Source organism: Misgurnus anguillicaudatus, chromosome 18 (assembly GCF_027580225.2).
Source record: "Misgurnus anguillicaudatus chromosome 18, ASM2758022v2, whole genome shotgun sequence".
NCBI classification, from domain to species: Eukaryota; Metazoa; Chordata; class Actinopteri; order Cypriniformes; family Cobitidae; genus Misgurnus; species Misgurnus anguillicaudatus.
Window position 1 is genome coordinate 23,328,465 of NC_073354.2, and position 23,889 is coordinate 23,352,353.

At 36.8% G+C, this 23,889-nt stretch overlaps 1 protein-coding gene across 19 annotated transcripts in view; it reads left to right on the top strand.

Moving 5' to 3' along the window:
• otofa (otoferlin a) overlaps window positions 1-23,889 on the top strand; it is a 94,450-nt gene that overhangs the window by 29,934 nt on the left and 40,627 nt on the right. For all 19 annotated transcript variants that reach the window (XR_012358659.1, XR_012358660.1, XR_012358661.1 and 16 more), the window contains exons 4-7: window positions 7,114-7,213; window positions 10,360-10,556; window positions 22,425-22,498; window positions 22,932-23,058. Coding sequence is in view for 16 of the 19 variants with exons in the window: in XM_073856125.1 (XP_073712226.1) it covers window positions 7,114-7,213; window positions 10,360-10,556; window positions 22,425-22,498; window positions 22,932-23,058 (498 nt within the window). In the remaining 3 variants the exon portion in view is untranslated. The remainder of the gene's footprint in view (window positions 1-7,113; window positions 7,214-10,359; window positions 10,557-22,424; window positions 22,499-22,931; window positions 23,059-23,889) is intronic.

Genomic DNA, 23,889 nt, shown 5'->3' on the forward strand with positions numbered 1-23,889 from the left:
GGATATTGTCATTTAAAAAGTGGAGTTGCAGCCCTCAACTGATGTTTATGTTGTCATTTTGTGTATTGGCCACCAGTTGTGTGATTGCAGTACCAGTTTTAGCCACAAGTTTTGTTATTGCAATACCAGTTTTGGCCACAATCCTACATACTGTTCCTTTAATTGACGAGATATCTCGTCAATGGCGGTGAAAGAGTTAAAATGCAAATGAGCTAATGAAATGCAAACACTTATCTCAATGATGGTGGTTTGTTGAAATATAACTCAATTGTGTTGTCAATTTCTCTCATTCTCTCTGCACTAAATGGCTGTGCCGTGGTTAGGTAGTGCAGATTAAGGGGCGCTATTATTATAAAAAAATTTGGTCATTAAAATTTGGCTCCCCTCATGATGTCATCAAATTTCAATTACCTAATTTTTATGTGCTTGCAGACAATAGTTTGCCAAAACTAAGTTACTGGGTTGTTCTTTTTCACATTTTCTAGGTTGACAGAAGCACTGGGGACCCAATTGTAGCACTTAAATGGAAATAGTCTGATTTTCTTGCTATGGCCCCTTTAACTCATTCCCTGCCAACTATTTTTAACTTACCGGCAACTTACCGGCAACTACGGTAACTTACCGGCAACCCAGCTGCAATTTCTACAGAATTTTTTTACAGTGTACGTCAATGGCGGCGAAAGAGTTAACGCATGCTGTAAAAATGTTGTTCATTGTTAATTTATGATGCCTAATAAATTAACTAGTGATAATGAAATTGATCTTTATTTTAAAGCTTAACCATGATTTATTTTAATTATTTAAATGAGCTCTTTTTAAATTAAGTTAACATTTTCATTAAAATAATGTCACCATGCAAAAAGATGAAGGCTTTATTTGCTTCAATTAGATTTTCTATAGATTTTGAGGTGAAGTTGTCCGAAACATGACATTATTTGTGAAATTGACATTTTAATGGGTAACTACTGTTTTTTTTCTGAAAGAGTGCTGTGGCATGTTTCCACTGAGTGCTTTCCTACAGAGGTGGTAGATGGCTTCTAGTAGTAAACAGGCTCCTAGCTGTTCACCACTTAGTGTCAATTTTGCCCTGACAATGTGTGACATGTCTGCCAATGCAGTGTGTGTGTGTATAGTTAATTTTCTGGCGTTTTGTTAGGATGAGTCAGATGTTAGATTGCCATGGCTATTTATAAGTCCACTGTCGCGTCTCTTCAATAAGGGTCTGATGCCTCTTCTAATCTAAGTCAGTTCCATTTCAATTAGTCTAATTGCATAAATGAGACCGAGTAAATGTAGAACTGAAATAAGTGGCAGTACCTGCTGAAAAGACCCACTTTTATTTTTTATGCTAGTTTTTTAAACTAACTGAAATGTCTGCTATGGACACTAGCTTCGCAACAAATGCTGGACTTATAAACAGCATGAGATTTTTATTGAGATTGTTAGCTTTTGTTATTTAATTGTGGTGTTTCATCAATAACTGCTGCATTGTTTTGTGTTATCACAAATCAATTTCAGTGACATCGAGATTATACCCATCATTAATAATCTGTCTGAGTTACACCCGTGAATAGAGGCATCTACCCTGTACATTTATCCAAGGCACTTTACAGTGCATTCAAAGTATACATTTTATCAGTACGTGTGTTCCCAGGGACTCTAACCTTCAATTTTTGTGCTGCTAATGTAATCCTCTGCCAAATGAGCTATAGACACAATGTGAAAGATTGTTTGCATCTGCTGTAAATAATTAAAGTGTCACTGTAACATATGTCACCCATGCAGCTCATTTGTTTGTTAGTTACAGATGTAATTTATATCCACGCTATGCATTGCATGGCTGATCACAGCAACAAACATCATGCGATATCCCGATCTTTGCAATCCCTGATGACACCAGGTGTGAGGTACATTGTTTTAAGGAGCAGAACAATGCGAAGCTTAGAAACAAAGTCTGCTTTGTCTTTGTGTCAGACTCTGAGGTTATACATTAGAGATGAGCATGGACTGACATAGGGACTTGGTGACAGTAAGCAATGATGTAGGATTGACAATTATCAAATCAGCCCTGTTGGTTAACCACTCTACTAAATATTTGGTAATTTGCTGTTATCAACTTGCATTGGAATAGACAAGGTGAATCCCCAACAGAAGATATTATACTGTAGCATAAGTAAATGACAAACATAGTATGTCTCCAATGAGACATGTCAGATTTTGACAGATTTGTCTTTAGTGCATAGACACACACACATGCACGCACGCACGCACACTAAGATGGTTGAGAATTTTGTGCCACTGACCTCTTGAACAAAAGAGTGCAGACCTGACAAGGCAGGGCGCAGTAAATTATGGAGCAGATGAAAGTCAATTGTCTGTTTGTTCAGAGGATCAATAATGTATGTGGGGTCTTTAGAAAGGTTGATCGAGAGTCATAACCTGATCCAGGATCAGTGAATTATTCACCCATGGATGCATGCACACTGTATTCCTGTCCACAGTCAGTCACAATGCCATCATTTCACCACAGAGTCACAGACATGTATCAATCACATTGAGGCCTTATTTCCGTTTCTCACTGGATGAACAATGGTGCTGACGCTGTAACTTCACATGTTGATAAATCTGTAGCTTAGAGGCAAGTGCTATAAGCGTAAACCATTCAAATGGTTGGATGTGTTATTAGAAAGTGAATATAGGACACAAGATAAAGTAAATGTTACTGGTGGATTTCTTGGCCTTTTATTTATTTTTCAATTGTCAGCTTATAATATATGCATATTAATGTGATTATCAATCTTTTGTATCTTCTCAATAATTTTACATAAATGTGATACTGTCTGTGTAATGGTTGAAGTCTCAATAGGGCGGTTTTCTGGGCAGGGTTTAGGTTAAAGGATTAGTCCATTTTCTTAAAAGAAAAATCCAGATAATTTACTCACCACCATATGTCATCCAAAATGTTGATGTCTGTCTTTGTTCAGTCGAGAAGAAATTATGTTTTTTGAGGAAAACATTGCAGGATTTTTCTAATTTTTATGGACTTTAATAGAGCCCAACATTTAATATTTAACTCAACACTTAACAGTTTTTTTCAACGGAGTTTCAAAGGACTATAAACAATCCCAAACGAGGCATAAGGGTCTTATCTAGCAAAACGATTGTCATTTTTGACAATAGAAATAACAAATATACACTTTTAAACCACAACTTCTCGTCATGTAGATCCGGTCATGATACGCCAGCTGACCCCACGCAATACATCAAGAGGTCACAGAGGACGAACGCGAAACTCCACCCCAGTGTTTACAAGTGTCAAGAGGACCGTTCCTACATTGTTGTATGTCAACTTATACTAATTAATGTCTTTGTCGCAGTTTATTGTTTAAAATGGTCCGCAAATGTGCGTTTTATATATGTAACACGTGACCTCCCTACGTCACTACGCATTTACGTTAGGTCGCACTGGACCGGACCTAGACGAAAAGTTGTGGTTTAAAAGTACATATTTGTTATTTTTCTTGTCAAAAATAATAATCGTTTTGCTAGATAAGACCCTTATGCCTCGTTTGGGATTGTTTATAGTCCTTTGAAACTCCGTTGTAAAAAAATGTTAAGTGTTGAGTTGGGTATTGAATGTTGGGCTCTATTAAGGTGAGAGAAATCCTGCAGTGTTTTCCTCGGGGAACATAGTTTCTTCTCAACTGAACAAGGAGGGACATCGGCATTTTGGATGACATGGTGGTGAGTAAATTATATGGATTTTTCTTTTAAGAAAATTGAATATTCCTTTAAGTCTTTGTTAAGTTAGGACATTTAAGTTGTTTTTACAAACATTGCTTTCAAAAAACAATACTGGTGTACATCTTGAGACAAAACAATGGCACTGTTATATGCTAACTCAGTGGTTCTCAACTCCAGTCCTCGGGACCCACTGCTTTGCACATTTTGGATGTCTCCCTTATTTAACACACCTGATTCAGATCATCAGCATCGTTAGGATAGATTCCATGAACTGAACTGAGTGTGTCAGATATGAGAAACATCCAAAATGTGCAGAGCAGTCGGTCCCGAGGACTGGAGTTGAGAACCACTGTGCTAACTCATTCCCCACTAGGGCTGTCACAGATAAGAAATTTGGCTGACGGTCAATTGCCTGTTTTGGTGCTTTGATGATTATGACGATTAATTGTCTGTTTTATTGATTTGACATTTAATTCTCATACTTTTTTGTTTGTTTATGAAATCATTTTCACACCTTGTTGTGATTATTTAAATAAATATTTTGCAACGTTTACCTGGCAGTAAATATTAATACACATAACACATATTTTAAAGTAATCTGATAATGTCTCATTTATACAGGCGCTGCCGCTCCCCCTTGTGGTTTTTAGAGAGATGTGCAATCATTGCGGTGATCTAAAATCATCGCGATGAGGTAAAACAATCGCGATGAGGTGATTATTTAATCATTGTGACAGCCCTTTCCCCCACCAGCCTTTTAGGAAAAGTGCATGCCAGCATTTTTTGTGATTTTCACAAAAGTTTCACAAAATGCCTTCCAGGAAAATTTTCTTCTAAAAATATATAAACATACAAATATATGTTCAAGTTCAAGTTCGTTTATTTCTAGAGCACATAAAAATGAGTAATAAACATAGACACAAAACTACTAATATCAAAATCCAATAAAAACAACTCATCAGTTTGCGGTCCACCCTAGCCTAACTAGTTCATGTCAGTTGACAGAACACAAAGCAACACAAGTCAGTTGACTGTGTGCATCACTACCAAGCGTGCCGCACAAGCCCTGAAAAGTGAAGGCAAAAAGTCTCGATCGCCCCCCAGTGACAGGTAGGGATGGGTATTGTTTGGGTTTTTTCGATACCGGTGCCAAATCGATACTTTTAAAACGGTTCCGGTGCCTAAACGGTGCCTAAAGCGGTACTTTGAAAAAAAGAGTCACAGAAAGATGGTAGATGAAAGTACAGCATAAAACACTATGAAAATTCTTCTCTGTTTGTCATTTGTTTATTAATGATTTGCCTAAAGCACCATCATCTTTTAAGACCTGCATTCTTGATTTCTTTTTCATTAAATTTTTGATTTGTGAATTAAATAAAATCTTATCAACACTCCACTTTGAGCTCAGAAAAATGTTCTATGATTGGTTGTTAATAATCTGTTCAATGATTGGTTAAAGCCTACGCGGCTACCGCTCACAAAAAGATAAAGGGCGAGTTCTAATCGAATGTCCTATTCCTTTCGAATATCAGATCTCTTGAACTCTAGAGAAAGTTGCGCAATTGTGTCTCATAGTGTGGCTTATTAAACACACTTGGCAAATAGAGCAATAAAATACAGCGTCTTTTTCTCTTTATTTGGATCGACTGTTCATGCGAAATCCTCTTCGTGAAGTGCCCTTCAATGGCGCAAAACGGCATTTGGAATTCACCCAAAATATTTTCTTATCGGCTTGTAAAACCATTCACGTTTTGACGCTTTCTGCTTGTCTCCGATGAACTTGACACTCGTGACTGCCGCGGGCCATCTCAGGCCAATATCAGCCGAAATACTAATAAAAACATTAGTGAGGTAATACGTTTTAGCAAATTCTCTGAAGGAATGTTACCATATAAAATATAAAATAAGCTGCCATCAGATCAATTGCGGCATTCACGCGGTCCTCTGGCTCTGAGGATCTCATTTTCCAAATTGTTCTTTTAAGTCAGAATATAAAAATAACCTGGATATATATTCTTACAAAATTTGTTCGATTTGTATTATTAGGGATGTGCAGATGAGGATTTTTTCACATTTTAAACTTATTAAACACAGCGCATATTTTAAATAAAAATATATTTGGCAAGAAGTTTAAAAGTTGGCTATTAAATCTCTAACATTACATTATTTAATATTTCCATTTATTAATAAAATTAATTTTTAAAATGTGTGTTCATTATTACTCTTAACGAAAAACTCAACTCCAATAAAATAGTAGCTCCAATGACAAACTTGCTTATATTGCTTGTTTATTAATCAAACGAATTCGACGGATGGTATCTGCGTTAAAACACAAATAAATGAAAGATTTAATTTACATAATTTTCATTACTACGAATGCTTATTTGTTCATTATTATTTTTTTATTAAAACAGAACAACAATAAAAATGTAAAATGACTCGCTTATATTAAACAAAACGTTTAACAAAAACGAATAGACGGTAAACATTTTACCCGCCCTATAACATAAATAAATCTAAGATCCTTAGATTTTTCAAAACAAATGATTGGTTTCCCTTTTTATCAATATACAATAATGTAAAATATGAACAAACTCACCTACGTTAAGCGAAGAAATCAAACTTGAATCCTCTGTATTATCAAATCTTTCCGACTTTCACATTCACTTGAATTTTGTAAGTGAGGAAATTATTTACACCATATGAGTGCAGTATAATTTATCTAGCGATTGTGCTGTGCTTGTGTGATTATGCTTTTTGCGCTACAGAGAGCAAAATACTTCAGTCAACCGTTCATGCATTAAGAGGCACCGAAATGAGGCACCGAAATCTGTGTTCTGATTCGGTCCGGTAGGTACCGCCCATATAGGTTTCGGTACCCAACCCTAGTGACAGGTCCCAGTATAGGTCATAAACCCCGCCTCCCCCATGTTATTCAATGGGACTTGAGACCAACTAAACAATTTAATTACACTTCAATTATCTTTTTACCGAAGCTGGTTTCTGTCGTTTAAGTAAGCAATAAGGTACGAGAGGCTGTGCTGTATCAGGCGCCCTTCAGCCGTTACTTATTTTTCTCTAAATTGACGAGAAAACACGTCAATGGCGGGGAAAGAGTCTCAATGCTATGACTTAAAATCTACCATCATTGTGACAAATACCTACTGTATGAAGTTTTTGTTGAATTTAATGATGTTTATTTGCAAAACAGTTACATATGAATTATTATATGTATTATATTATTATTTGCCTACAGAAGTCCATGATATTCCTAGGAGCCCTGTCACACTTACAATCATCTAGATGAGAAAAGAGCAGTGTTAGATTATTATTGAACACAACTGCATGACTGATTTCTGTTATTTTCAGATTGATCGGCACCTTTTGCATGGTCCTGCAGAAGGTTGTAGAGGAGGGTCACCTGGAGGTGTCTGACACTCTTATAGACGACAACAACACAGCCATACAGGTGAGACGTTAAGATCAGTGTCTATACATGTGTCTTGTGTGTAGTTTACATGTGTATTTATGTTTTTTTGTCTGCTAAACTACATCTATACTTGCGTTTCACTATAGGGTCCGGTTTTGCAGAACTTGCAGAAAAACTGTTGTTGTCATGGTTACATGTCTACTCGAAGGCTATAAGCGAAAACTCCGATTTTTTTCTCCCCCTTTCTGATACCCACTATCATTCATGGTGTGAATTTTATAGGCTCTCTCTCTCATGCTAATGAACAACTGCTGTTTAATGAAGAAAATGTCACAGTGGTGTTATATTAAAATAATTGTATTCCTTTAATTTTTGTCTCCTGCTAAGCTGCTTATTTCTACAATATAGCTGCGCGTTTTGAGTCAAGGTCTCACCAGCAAGCAATTTATCACTCCCCCATAACTGAATGATAAACCACCAAACAAGGTTAAGTCAACGCTGGAGTCTGTATCTATGAAATATGCAGTTTTTTTCATTTGTTTTCCAGGACAGTGAAGCGATGCTTTCCTTAACTTGTAAATTAAGTGTAAATTAAACTATGCCTGGGAAAATACAAACGGAGAGGAGCCATGCATCATACAGTTTAATGAATTTTATTACCAAGAACAATAAGAAGTTATTGTAGGAGAAACAAATTCACGGTTTTTCCTCTCATGCACTGTTGTCACGGCTGTGGTGCTGGCAGGTGTATGAAGGGTCCTAGACAGAAGAAGAAGATGAAAATTAAATTCACTTTAAGGATATCCACATAAAACAAAACACATACAACAAAAATAATCCATGTACTAGAGAGCCTACTAACATCAGCTATACAATAACACAAGGCAGTGTTAAAAATACAAGACAAAACAAGACAACGGTGTGAACAATGAAAAACCGTGGAAAGGGGTTAAAGGACAATTTGGGTATTTTACACTTAAAGCCCTGTTTTCAGATTGTTTATGGTGAAATGGAACGGTTTTGACTGAAATTTCGACATATGCGGCTGAACTGAGAATTTTTCGGGTGTTTGTGTTTCGCCTTACACCTCTACAATGGGTTTAATGGTGCACTGGAACAATCCTTCCTAAAATGCATTAAACTTTCGTTTACAAAGACGTGAAACTCACCGAGTGGTCAGGGGTGTTCACTGATATGCTCACACAAAAATCGCTGCAAAAGATGCTTTCCAACAGGTGTTTTAGCATTCGTTGTTAACTTGTGGACCTATTTTTTCAAACGCCTCACACTCGTATATTCTTCCGCTGAGAGCTTGAATAATAGACATTCCAGTCCAGGTGGTGGCTCTAATCCGCCATGCCAATTGCAAGAATAGAAACAAAGTTCCCGGCGCGGAGTAATACTGTACCTCACACACACCCGTCGCTATGGGCGGGCCTTAGGGGGCCGGGCCCGCCCTCAAGGACGCTTGTGCCCCCCCAGTATTTAAAAAAATACTGTCATTTTAAATTATTAATGTTGCTAATTTTGTGTTGCATTAATGTTGTATTCTTTATAATTAAAACATTAAAAATATAAAAAACAATGGTGTGATTTTGTTTGATTGATGGGAATCTAGCTACACTGCAACAGCCTATCACGAGGCTACGTACGACACGTACGTGACGTAGCCTACGTCAGTGTAGCCGCTCAACAGTTACCGCACTTTTTTTAAACTGGATGAGTTTTCGCTTAGCTATACTGCTTTAAGATGGATATTATCCGCAAATGGTTAAAAGCCCAACAACAGTCTCCAAAAGACGCGCAGCAGTCAGACAGAAAGAAACTCCGGTGGCCTTGCAACCAATTTGGCGAGCTGCTCCATTGGTTTTACTTTGTTATCTGACGACGACACCAACGTAACTTAACCGCTAAAATGTAAATTTATAATTGACTGACATGTTTGTCTCAACGAAAATGAACCTTCCGACAACCACACAATGTCGCAGGCGCTCTTGGCAAACAGATGAGAGGTTTGAAAAGGACATTGACGCACACAGGCGAGAGAGTTCGGGTCTTCTCGGGTAAGTTCAGAAAAAACACATTCATTTTTAAATTACCCGAGACCCGATGCCGCTATTGTTGTACCCGACCCGTGTCCGAGGCACGTGTGAAACGTTTAGACCCGAACCCGATCGGGTCTCGGTTCGGACCTCGGGTTTTCGGATCTAAGTGGACCCGTGAAGAACTTCACCGTGGAGCCCGACCCCGGGCCTAACATACTACTACATTCAGAAGATATGGACTTGTTCACTGCGGTTATTCAGCTTGCTTCTGAAAAGGACCTCACTCACAAGTTTAATTCCGAGTGGACACTTTATTAATGAGGAGCTTCTGCTCTGAGAAACGCCGCCTGCCGCTGTACTGACAGGAGGGGAGGGAGAGACGACAGCGCTGCCTCCACAGTACCGTAGGTTCAAAGTCTGCGTGCGTGTGTGTGTGTGTACGTGTCTCATGGCAATGCATATCCCTTTGTTGACTGCTTTAAAATGAAATGTTTGAGAGATGTCTCTGGTGTTACATGTAATATGTTGTATAGATTTATGGATATTCATAAAATTGTTTCTATATGTAATGTGGTGTGTAGGCTATAGGCTATCTGGTCATATTGCTGATGGTTGTTTAACGTGGTGATTACGTGCTGCGCGAATAGAGTATATATTATTATAAGTATACGTACTGTAGGCTAATAATAAGTGTGCCCTCCCATGCATTTCATATGCCCCCCTTAAGACTGAGGTCTGGCGACGGGTCTGACCTCACAGCACATCTAATGCAAGTCAATGGAGTTGACAAAAACTACGATAAAACCTGTTGGAATGCGTATTTTGCCGCGATTCCTGCGTGAGCACACCAGTGAACACCCGACCACTCGGTGAGTTTCACGTCTTTGTAAACGAAAGTTTAATGCATTTTAGGAAGGATTGTTCCAGTGCACCATTAAACCCATTGTAAAGGTGGGAGGTGAAACACAAACACCCAAAAACTCCCGGGGCAGCCGCATATGTCCAAATTTCAGTCAAAACCGTTCTATTTCATCATAAAAAATCTGAAAACAGGGCTTTAAGTGTAAAATATCGAACTTGTCCTTTAATAAACAAGATAAATAAATAAGATATTAACATTTTAAATATCTTTTTTTTCAGACAACTATTTTCATAGAGATCAAATATCAGACCATGGATGGAAGTGTGAAGGTGTGGAATGATGGGGAATTCCTTGATGTTCCAGATGACCCGGATGGAACCTTTCAGTTTGAGACAGACAGTCTGCTCTCTGGACGTAGCCAGAGCTCAGGAACGTCACCTGGCAGATCGATCCATGGGATTCCTACATTTCGCAAGTAAGTGCATCATCTCAGCCAATCATCATCAATGTATTCATCCTTACTGATCATGACCACCATTATCACAATTGCCTTCATCATCACCATTCTCCATATCCAGTGGTCCAGAAAACTGATAAGGTCACATTCTTCCTGATCCCATTTTTCAAACTTTAGTTGGTGTGTAATGTTGCTGTTAGAGAAAAAATTTAATCACAACACACTAGGGATGTAATGATTAAATTGCATGTCCCATTAAAAATGAAGAGTTTCGTTGCAAAACGAGATAACCACCGTTTTTTAATTGTTCAGAAATCTCGTTTTTTGGTTGTGCATTCCAATTAATTTCAATGCAACTGCAGTTGGTTTGTTTTGATTTAAACCCTCATAACTTAAAAAATACAGCTAAGTAGCACCATAAACAAAATAATAACATGATAACATAAAAATAAACGTTTTGTCAAAAATGTTAAAAAATGGATTTATCTCGTTTTGCAACGAAACTCTTCAAATGCCTGTCTGAAATCGATTCTGAATCGCAAGGGTGCGATTGTGTGTTTCATGCACAGCTTGTGCGTGTACTACGGCATTTGGTCAGTAGGAAGTCCTTATCAATCTAAAATCATTATGAGTCGGAGTCGTTTATAACGTGCATTTAAAAAAGCAACACTCGTTAAATAAAAATCATACCTGATAAATACCTGAAACAGTTTGAAGAACAGCAATATAAATATTCCTGTAGACATTTCCTGGAATAGCATTTGTAATGCTTCTTCTGTGGCACAAAGGAAGTTTCTGCATGAGAGCGCCCCCTGGCGTTCGGATGTGCCGGGATTTCATCGTAATTCATTAAAATTCAGTCATTGAGAAAACGCGCATTTGCACGATTAATCGCTACAGCCCTACAACACACTAAACAAGCTACACAATCAGAACTCGTTACATATTTCTGAAAGAGGGACTTCATAGAACAAGGAAGACATCAGCCGTTTTTAGGACTGTGAAAACAGTGCTATAAGTACATTGTGTGAAAAATACTGCGTTTATTACATGTGAAACATGAACACATGTTATATTGCGCACTGTTAACACAATCAAACACAGGAAGAACGGGACCTTCAGTATTATCTTTTTACTGGACAACTTATTAGCAAATCATTTTTGCCGTGAGGAGATTTTTGCTGAGGAATGGGGTTGTGGGCGACTTTATGCTGAATAATGTGTAGGATGTATTGATTTTCCACTAAACCTTCCAGTCACCAAACTGCATCTGATCTATAAGTGATAACCATGTAGGGTTTGTGTACAGCACTTGTCTGTTAAAGTCTGAGCGTGGGCAGTTGTGTTATAGGGGTAGTTATGTTTTTGTGGATATGTTAAGATGTTTATGTGTATGACTGATTAGACTGGTGGAAAATCTATATCACTGTCGTTAAGCTACCTCTTTCATTATTATCCTACCTATTCTGCCAGTTTCTAAAATTCAAATGCTATACTGTTCATGTTGCCTCTGGTTATTGGCCTGTTCCTTCAGGGTTAAAAAGTGTGTTTTAAAGGGACACTCTACTTTTTTGAAAATAGGCTCATTTTCCAGCTCCCCTAGAGTTAAACATGATTTTTACAGTTTTGGAATCCATTTAGCTTATTTTCGGGTCTGGCTGTACCATTTTTAGCATAGCTTGGCATAATCCATTGAATCTGATTAGACCATTAGCATTGCGCAAAAAATAACAGAAGAGTTTGGATATTTTTCCTATTTAAATATTTTAATAATCAATTATTAGCAATGATATTACGCAGCGCCTGAAAATAATCCCCTGCTATTGAAAGTAACCAAGGGCACTATTTTCGGGCAGTGCATAATATCACTACACCTGCTGCAGCCATGTTATGGCAGCAAAGTCCTTGATTATTACACCAGTTTGAGAGTATAGTTCCTAGCCACATCTGCCTAGAAAATCGCAACTTTTAATTTTCCGTCAGTCTTAGCACACGCAACAGCATGTAACTGCAGAAGAGTCAAGTTTTAAATAGGAAAAATTTTAACTCTTTGGTTATTTTTTTTAGCGCAATGCTAATGGTCTAATCAGATTCAATGGATTATGCTAAAAGTGGTACCACCAGACCCGGAGATCAGCTGAATGAATTCCAAAACGATAAAAATAAAATGTTTAACTATAGGGAAGCTGGAAAATTAGCATATTTTCAAAAATAGTTGAGTATCCCTTTAAGTTAGCATAAATGAAGTAAACTGATTTGAAAGAAACGAAGACGAAAAAGAATTAAAGGAATATTTAATTAAAGGAATCATTGCAGGATTTTTCTCATTTTAATGGACTATAATAGACACCAACAATTAACACTTAACTCAACACTTAAACAGTTTCAAAGGACTATAAACGATCCCAAACGAGGCATAAGGGTCTTATCTAGCAAAACGATTGTCATTTATGACAAGAAAAATAACAAATATACACTTTTAAAGCACAACTTCTCGTCTAGATCCGGTCGTGATGCGCCAGCGCGACCCCACGCAATACGCCATGACGTCAAGAGGTCACAGAAGACGAACGCAAAACTCCGCCCCAGTGTTTACAAGTGTGTTGAAAGAGGACCATTCCTACGTTGTTGTATGCCAGCTGATACTAATTAATGTCTTTGTGTCAGTTTATTGTTTACAATGGTCCGCAAATGTGCGTTTTTTATATATGTAACACGTGACCTCCCTACGTCACTATGCATTTACGTTAGGTCGCGCTGGACCGGATCTAGACGAAAAGTTGAGCTTTAAAAGTGTATATTTGTTATTTTTCTTGTCAAAAATGACAATCGTTTTGCTAGATAAGACCCTTATGCCTCGTTTGGGATTGTTTATAGTCCTTTGAAACTCCGTTGAAAAAAACTGTTGAGTTGAGTTAAGTGTTAATTGTTGGTGTCTATTAAAGTAAAAATCCTGCAATGTTTTCCTCAAAAAACATAATTTGTTCTCGACTGAACAAAGAAAGACATCAACATTTTGGATGACATGGTGGTGAGTAAATTATCTGGATTTTTCTTTTAAGAAAATTGAATATTCCTTTAAGGAATAGACAATACATACAGTAGCATTCCCCTGGGTAGCCTTGAGCTGTTCAGCTGGTAAAGTGTACTGTAACACTAGCAATGGCAAGGTCATGAGTTTAAATCCCCTAAATTGAAAAACAAATCTGAATGTAGCATTGGATAAAACCATCTACCAAATGCATTGTGTAGTTTATAATGAGAGTTAGAATTGATGACAGCTAAACAGCTTTTTGACTGGGTTGTCAAACATACGAACACATTCACACAAGAAAAATCATCTTAGTTTCTTTCATCTCTTAAGATTGCATGCACTAATTTAGTCCTTACATAGGGCATATTTACTGTACTGTTGCCGTTGCTGTGGTAACCGGGAAAAAGCCAGGTAAAAAAGATGAGAAAAGAGCTAAATAACTATCTTTTCATGGTATATAGATTTTTCGAGCTTAGACTGTTGACTATCCGTTAATAGATAAATGCATTTTATTTTGAACATAGTGCTAGTTGTAATCTGATTATGTTGTTTTGCCTAGACTGCATTAGTTTTCTACAGCATTCAAGAAATTAGCAGTAAAATGCACTATTCGTTTCTAATAGGCATACAAACCTAAATTGTGTTTCTGGTCATAATTAAGTCATATTGGTCATATTAATAAATGTTAATATTAATAGACCAATGACACTTTCATCAGTGTAACCTAGTAATACTAATTGAGTTAAGTTTTTGACTTAATGGGCACCTATTATGCAAAATCCACTTTTACAAATAGTTTAGACATAAATGTATGTTGGCAGTGTGTGAACACAACTACCCTACAATAAAAAAATCCACCTATTCTTTCTCTTTTAATCCCCATTAAACCAAAGCAGTCTCATTAGACATGCAGTTCTGATTCTCTTGTTAATGTGACATCACACTGATAAAGACACGGCCATTTATTGACAGTCCTGCATTAATATAGTTTCCTCAGCAAGTTGTACTCTGTCCGCTATATCTCAGTAGTGAGATACTATTGTGTCAGACTGTATTCACATATCTATTTTAATGGAAAGCACTCACTGTCTCTTGGTAAGGGAGTGAGATGCAGAAGCTCATTTGTATTGGAAAATGAAGACATGAAAACTGTGCATTGCTCCTTCCATCCAAATAGAGTAATTTTGGACATGCTAAAAATTTTTGTGGGGTATTTTGAGCTGAAACTTTACAGACACGTTCTAGGCACACCTGAGACTTATATTGCCTCTTGTAAAAATTAGATTCTCTGTGTAAAAAGTGTGTGTGTGCGTGCGTGCGTGCGTGCATGTGCGCGCGTGTGTGTCTGTGTGCGTGTGTGTGTGTGTGTGTCTGTGTGCGCATGTCTGGCTATGTTGTACAGCTGAAGTTTCTAGAATCCTACAGGGTTTAGGCTGCAGATCTGAAGTCAGTTCTCTAATGACTAGACCCCTCCCGCATCCACTGCTCTCCCCAACACATCTTTGCTTTAGCTCAGTCTCAATTTTTTTCTCCTTTTCCATTTAAGAGTTTTCTAAGCATTTAATGTCACCAAAGATATTTTACTTTATAACTGACCTTGAATTCTGTTGACAGAGATAGACTTTATATTCATAAATTAGCAGTTTGAAGTTGTCAAAAGACTTCATTAGAACTGTGATAACTGTGAAAACCTAAATGAAGCTTGAACTGTAAAACATGCTTTACATATTAATATATTTTACAGTCTAATGTGCATGTACATTTTTAACCAATATGAGTCAGCTTTTTTTGTTTTAACCCTGCTGTTATGTTCAAATTTTAGCACGACTTTTAATGTTTATGGACAAATTGACACCAAATAGTTTAATATAATTATGCTTAATAACTTCAAATGTAAAATAAAATTGTAGAAAAAACATAACTTTTTATTTTTTTATACATAAATTATTTATTTAATAGATTCATTTCTATGACTCATTTCTATTGTATTTTTTGTAGCACATAAATGTAGTGTATATTTATAAAAAAGTAGTAATGAAAATAATATATAACATTTTTTTGATAACATATTAAAAAACTATAAAAAGTTTCTGTAGAAATTACAGTATTGTTGGGTATTACTGACAACTAGCTGCCAGTAACTTACTGTAGATTTTACATTTATGTTATTTACTGGCAACAGTTTGTTCAAAGTTAAATAAACATGACACATTTTCAGTCTTTATCATCTACAGTAATTTACTGGCAACCAGCATCGTAATTACAGCATTTTTTTTTTTACAGTAAAGTACTGTATGTATTATGTACATTTATGTACTTGGCAGACACTTTTATCCAAAGTGACCAAAAGTAACTTCAAGTCAAAAAGTATCAAGAAAAAGTAGGTTTAAAGGTTTAAAAATACAATAAGCATATTTTTCAGAGATGCCAAAATAGCTTTGGGGTCAATTTGACCCCAAACATAATAGAAGGGTTAATTGCAAACAGATAAAAAATGGGGGATATATTGAGCATTGCATGTGTTTCATCATTGTTTCTGGGTTCTGTTTATAGTCGTTGTGCAAACCACCTGCATCGCTGACCAATTTGAAAAAGCTTTTGATGTTCTGCATTTTAACGAGAACATCCACATTCATCCTCTATCAGCCTTTTTTTCTGTGCAACATCATTAACATATAGACAACATGGTATGTTTTGCATCGGCTTTCATGCTTGAACAAATCAGAATTAAATGTTCATATTTCAGAGAGATCAATCAGAGGTTCTGATCGGATAGCAGGCTGCTGCTTGTAAAGTGAACTTCATTATAGTTTTATACACTAGCTGAGCTTGATGCAATGACAGGCAGAAGCTTGCAGTGACATGAAACATTAAAGAACAAAGACATTTTTACTACCATGCTTCTGCATTTCTCAAGTGGTTCAGTGGTTTTGCTGTCAAATGTTCTGCCTCTTTTTATCTTCTCTTCACTTTTCTCGCATAAAATTGTTACTTTGTTCCCCCACTCGCACGCTTTTTTTAAACATAGGGCGTGAAAAGCACTCGTTCAACAATTCATTAGTTTAATAGTGTCAGAGTCATTATACGGAACTGTGCTTCATATTAAAATTTTACTTTTCATTTTAAAGTAAGAGCCCTTTAGTGTATTCATGCATCTGTTGAATAATGTTCAAGCTGTCTAACTGTTTAATTTATACTTGTTGTATAATACACCCAATTTAATCTGTGTCGGTTTCGATGCGTTGTCATTTTGGGCCCTATAATATTATTCTGCAACTTTAAATTTGTCCTAATCAATCATTTAAACAGAGTTTGAATAGTGTGTTTCAGACAGAACGAGTGAAATGTCATTTATTCTGTATTTCTAGCCAGTGAAACTTACCTCAGTCACCAAGGTCTCCCAAACAGTCCAGATAAATTATTTATCATCAGTGCTTCGGTGCTTTTCACTGCATTCCATTATTATCTGTTTATATTCATTGTTGGGGATTTATTCATATTTATTCATGCTGACGAGATAGCACACAGGACTTTTCATGGATGTAATGATGTTGTGTTAGTGCTGACATTTGTGAAAATAGGCATAATTTTTATACCAATAAATAATGCCGATAGTATTCAAAAACCTATCCAAACACATTTACTTAAAGGGGCAACCAAGAAAATCATACTTTAATCACATTGGTAAACCATTAGGACTTACATTCTTCTGTTGAAAGCAAGCAGAAAAATCATTAATAGGGATGTGCACACCAATGCTTTTAAACGTGGCTGAAAACGCCAGACGGACACAGACTGCCAGCTTTTTTCAGCTGAGCGCTTTGGTTGCTGTGATACTTCTGCTTTGTTTTCAGTCGTTAAACCATAGATATGTATAATAAAGGCTAGATGTCTTGCTCGGGCTGCTGGCCAATTGAGTGAAACGTCCGCATTTGGCGGCCATCTAATTACAGGGCGCTCGCTCACTCGTAGCATTGCGTTTAATGGAGCATGTACTTTTAAATGACCATAACTTGCTCAATTTTCTACTGATTTTCAAACGGTTTGGTTATAAACGTCAGAGATGTACCTATGACACTGCATACTTAATGAATAATTTTCATGAATCATGTTAAAGCATCCAGAATTATAGCCATGTTAATAACGTTTGTAAGAAACCAAACCGTTTGAAAATCGGTAGAAAATTGAGCAAGTTATGGTCATTTAAAAGTACCTGCACCATTAAACACAATGCTACAGGTGAGCGAGCTGTCGGTTTGTGCCGGTTGGTTGTTGTGATATTTATCCCGCCCCTTCTCCACTGTGATTGGACAGTCGTGTCAGAACTCTTCAACTCTCGGTGCTCAGCGATGAGTGCGGAACAACCGTTGAGTGCTGGCTTGCAGCGCGGAAACCAAACGCCAGCTGCTGGCTTTTTTGAAAAGCATCGAGCTTCCATTGGAAACAATTGAAAACATGAAAGAAGAAAGAAAGTCTTAGAATGAAAGATAGAAAGAAAGTAAATTGGGACTGTGCAATACAATATCATGAGTAAATAATTAAAAAAATTTTATTGATTTAAGTAGACAAAACATTTTTGGTGAACTATCCTTTTTAAGAATTAATAGAATAGAAAGTGTGTTTCTTGGCCAGCACATGGAAAAAGATAAAGTTGTTGTTTGCTGAATGGAGTGTTGAATTAATTATTTAGCAGTTTGTGTGAATTTTTATGTTGTCGAACCCACCCTGAGTGGGACTCAGATTGGTGATTGGTCCGGCATGGGAGTTTGGTGCTCTAACAAGGACGCTAAAGGCTTAGCGTCTTTTGGGGGGGGGGTACTTACTCTACAGCTCTCACACACTAACTGGCCTCCATTACATTTATGGTGTAATGCTTCCAGTGTAAACCACCAAAGACAATGAGTTATCTGTAAGAAATATTTTGGTTATTATGTTAGGATGCTGACTGTAATGAAGAAAGAAAACCTCATCAGTGATCAAAAGAATATCTTGGTAGAGTTGTTAAAGCAGTTTAGTCAAACATAAGTAAGTGCTAGATATGTTTAGAAATAATGCTGAGTTTCTTTCTTTTGATCCCAGCTTCTCATCTTCACTCATAAAATATGAATGACACCTGACCTAACCCCACGTACACACATAGTTACATGTTAAAGGACAAGTTTGGTATTTTACACTTAAAGCCCTGTTTTCAGATTGTTTATGATGAAACAGAACGGCTCCGACTGAAATCTGGACACATGACGCCGGCCCGAGAATTTTCAGGTGTTTGTTGTATCACCTCCGACCTCTACAATGACTGTATAGGTGCACTGAAACAATCCTTTCTAAAATGCATTAAACTTTTGTTTACAAAGACGTGAAACTCACCGAGTGGTCGGGGGTGTTCACTGGTGTGCTCACACGGAAATTGCTGCAAAAGATGCTTTCCAACAGGTGTTTTAGCATTCGTTGTTAACTTGTGGATCTATTTTTCCAAACGCCTCACACCCGTATATTCTTCCTTGAGAGCTTGAATAATAGACAATCCAGTCCAGTTGGTGACAATAATCCGCCTTTGCCAATTGCAAGAATACAAACACCGTTCCCGGCGCGGAGTAATACCGTACCTCACAGCAAATCTAATACAAGTAAATGGAGTTGGACAAAAACTACGATAAAACCTGTTGGAGAGCATCTTTTGCAGCGATTTTTGTGTGAGCGTGTCGGTGAACGCCCCTGACCACTCGGTGAGTTTCGCGTCTTTGTGGATGAGGGTTTGATGCATTTTGGGAAGGATTGTTCCGGTGCACCTGTGCAGCCGTTGTGGAGGTGGGAGGTGATGGAACAGGCACCCGAAAATTCTCGGGCCAGCATCATATGTTCAAATTTCAGTCAAAACCGTTCTATTTCATCATAAACAATCTGAAAACAGGGCTTTAAGTGTAAAATACAGAACTTGTCCTTTAAGCAAGCTCATTACTATGAAAACTTCAAAAGAATCGATTCAAGTATAGCCAAGACATTTCAAATTTGACGTTTGATTTTTCTTTGTGTCTTTCTGTATATGTGTTAATACAGGCTCTATATGATAGTTTACTTATTTACACCATTGTTTTTTAGCAATGAAATTTTATATTAGGAGAGATCTCAGATGCAAAACCCTCTAAGTGCATCTCACATGTTTTCTTGTAAATTAGTATTTTTTTTATCAGACTTTTAATGGATTCTGCCAACAAACAGGTATTTATAAATACAGGCATTTATTAACAGCCTAAGGCCGGGATTAAGCGGATTCGAAGGGAAAGTATTTGATGAACTTACAAAACGTGCCGAGACCATTCAGCGTATTCATTATCCCATTGAGGTGCCGTTTGGCGGCTTTTGCATCTGAGCTCCACGATTATTTTAAGAAAGAATTGACATTAAGGCATAAACCATGAGATTTATTTTTTTAATAGTGAATTTCCAAACTCATTACCTGCATACAGGTAACGTTTTATCTTTCTCACGAGCTTTGTTGACTGGCAGTGTCTACAAATCAGAAATAACAAATTTAATCCTACAGTATAGACAGAACAATATTGTGCTGAAACACTAGCTGAATATGCAGAGCCATGTCAACATTTTTATAGGCTATTTTTGCTTTTTTATTCAGTTTCTCCCTGCTGTTTTTTCTGAAGGACCAGGAGAGGGTTGTTCGCGCTGTTAGGTTGTAGCCTCGGGCTGCTTGTTTCTACTTGACCGCTGAAGTGAAGCTTTTGATTAAACCGAGCTGACCCCATCACGCTCTGAAAATCATCTCATTAGTGTCCTGTTACTTCATCAGAAATAATTGTCTAGATACAATCCTGTCCCCATTATTTTATTTTGTTTAAATGAACCATATTTAATGTCAAGGTTAAAGGACCTGACTAGTATGTTCTAGAGTATTTAATAGATATTTGAGCTATCCGGTGATCAAGATGAACACTGTTATTAATTCTCATATAATAGCTGTCAGTTTGTACATTGGCTAACCCCAGAAAGCTAGGCAGCAGATTCGTGATTGGTTAAAAGTATTAAAGTATTATTAATAATAGATTTCAAAAATTTGAAACTAGTTTTTTTTTATAATAATAGCTTAACTTCTAGTGTACCAATGAACAGTTTGAGAGTGAGAGTGTGAGTGTGTGTGTGTGCACCTGTGTCTATGTGTGTGCGCATGTGGTCGCATACTCTCTTGTTTCTTTTTCACTTATACCGTTCATCATCTCATGTTCTCTCTTTATTGTGAACGTCCCTTTCAGTGCAAGCAGTGTCTCTTTTCCTGTGTGTTTAGTTGCTTGGATCTGAACTAGACACTAAAAATGGACATATAGTTCACATTTTAGTCAGGAATACATCACTCACCGCCCCTGGGGGCTTTCGGTAGACACATTGGTCAATAACTGGTGATTGTCAACATATGGTAAGTATCTTGTCTACAAGACGTTTATCTGCTATTCTCTTCTGTGGCTCATAAGCTTGGTTAATCTGTGGAAAAATGCTCATTCAGAAGTATCTTCCCCAGCGTGCACTTTCTAGTTTTTAGGCCAAGCAGATTTTGAATGTAACTTATTAAAAAAATTTATTCGCCCTGACGGAAATCTTGTAATTACTTGCATTTTCAATCTTTGTCATCTATGTCATCATCCACCGATGTCATGACACTTGCATCACCATACACTGTCAGAAAAAATGTTACAAAAGTTGTCACTGGGATGGTAATAACATTTTAAAAGGTCCTAATATGTAGCATTTAGTTACTTATGTGTATACATTTGGCACCAATATGTACCTTTGAGGTACTAATATGCACTCTTTAGGTACAAATGTATAGTTTTTGAAAGGCTACCCCTCCAGTGACAGCTGAAAACACATATTGTTCACTGTCTGTCAAGTTTAATTTTAGTTTAGTTAGTTTGTTTGATGTAACTTTACTGTATGTTAAGGTCTGATTGTTCAGATAAAAAAAAATTGACCATTTGGAAAATGGACCTTACCAAATGATTTATGGTAATGGATTATAGCTTGCAAGCTGTCTGGACTTTGTCTTCAGTATAACAATGAGATTATTACAAACAGAAAAACTGATTCTAATAGATGCACATCCAATATCAGACTGACGTGCAAATAATGACTAAATTACAGCATAATGTTCATCCTTGTCACATAATCAGAGATGCTGACTTTATATATGCGATTTATGTAATTCTTCCAAAACTGGAAAACTCTGTGAACTTTTATTTGCTCAAAGGAAATAAAAGATTTCTTTCATCTTGTACTGAGCTAGTATCTATATCCACAGATCACAGCTAATTGAAGGTTTGTGCCCATCTTGTTGAATAATTAAAGACCCTCATTTGTCCGGCCAACCAGTGACATCATCAGCCTTTGTAGTTGAACTGATATCTAATCACCATAATATCAGTGCAGAGTTATTGGATACCATTGGTTCTATTGTGAAAGGGGTCTCGCTGTTGAAACGAATGTCTTGTCTGAATGATAGATATTAGCAACATTTTCCATCATGGGAAAACCTTTCATGGTCCAGTGGAGATGTTACAGTAGGGTGGACACCATTCTCATAGTGTGAAATGTGAAATAAACATTACAGATACAAATCGAGACTGGTATATAAAACATTTGTAGCCTGTAAATTGGAACAATTTGGATACTTGTGTCCAGATGGCATGTTGCTTTTTATATCTATGAAACAAACTGGTATTTATTGCTTTAGATAATAAATTATTCAGCATTTGGGAACCTCAGAAGTACAGTGGAAAATGAATCACAGTGCAATTTTTTCACACAGTGTTTTCCATTCATTCCCTCATTTGTGCTTTCTATTACAGAGCAGGGAAAGGTGTGTTTTCAGCCATGAAATTGGGCAGAACACGCGCCAATAAAGATGACCACAGAAAAGGAGGTAAATCTTGCTTACAAAAAAAATATTTTTTGTAATTTAGAAAAATGTAATTGTCTGATGTCATTATAGGAAGTCCTGTAGCCTGTCAAACCAGATCTTGCGTACATTTTGGGTAGCAAAAGTGTTTTTTTAGATGGATTTGTGTCAAGACCAGATCTAACACATATCAAGTGGTGATTAATGGTACCAAAATTGTTTATTATACAAAAACAACAGACTTTTCAATTATAAAGTAAATGATATTACTATAAAAAAAACAGTAATATGCAACAATTATTGACATGATATAGGTGATAAATACTGTAGGAAACATTCCTTGACAAACATCAATTTTTCAAGGGATTTGGTACACAGACAGGTGAAATTTATTGGGTATATTTAACTGAAGTAGGTTGAATAGGCAATCTCAATTTAGCTGTTTTCTGGTGCACAGAAGATCCAGCCATTTTGGATGCTGAAGATCTGGATGGAAAGGCCATGCGTATGGCTTGTGGGCTGGACCCTGATGCCATCTCATTGGCCTCTGTTACTGCCGTAACTACTAATGTCTCCAACAAAAGGTCAGATTTACAACTGTACATTTTGACATTTGGAAATTGATCCTTAAAGTTGATCCTTGTCACTTTTTGAAGGATCAATGGAAAATGATGAGGAAAATGACTGAAATCTTACTTGTGAAAATTCTTGCCAATAGAAACACAGGAGCTACTGCTGGTATTAAATGTCTTGTTTGACTACACTTTATTATATAACTTTTCAAATTAAAAATATTTCCCACAAGCGAGAAACATGAAATAAACGTCTATAATTAGAACCTTATCTCGCGTTCTTTCCCCAGGATCGGTCAAGTCATTAACGCAATAGACCACAGCTTTATCCCTTCCTGCTAATTGCCGAAACCAATACATTTCAAATAGCGTGGGCAAAATAAAAAAAAAACTAAATTAATAAATCAACACAAGATATTGTCAAATGAAAATAAAAAGGAAAATTAAAAATGCATTTCACAAGACTTTTTTAAGACGTCAAATAAATCTTTGGTGTCCCCAGAGTACATATGTGAAGTTTTAGCTCAAAATATTTTATAGATAATTTATGATAGTTAAAATTGTCACTTTGTAGGTGTGTGCCAAAATGTGCCTTTTTGGGTGTGTCCTTTAACATTCAAATTAGTTGATCTCTGTATTAATGGCAGTGGCGTTGTTGGATAGTGCAGATTAAGGGGCAGTATTATCCCCTTTTGACATCACCGGGGAGCCAAATTTCAATGACCTATTTTTTCACATCCTTGTGAAGAATAGTTTACCAAAACTAAGTTGCTGAGTTGATCTTATTCACATTTTCTAGGTTGATAAAAGCACTGGGGACCCAATTATAGCACTTAAACATGG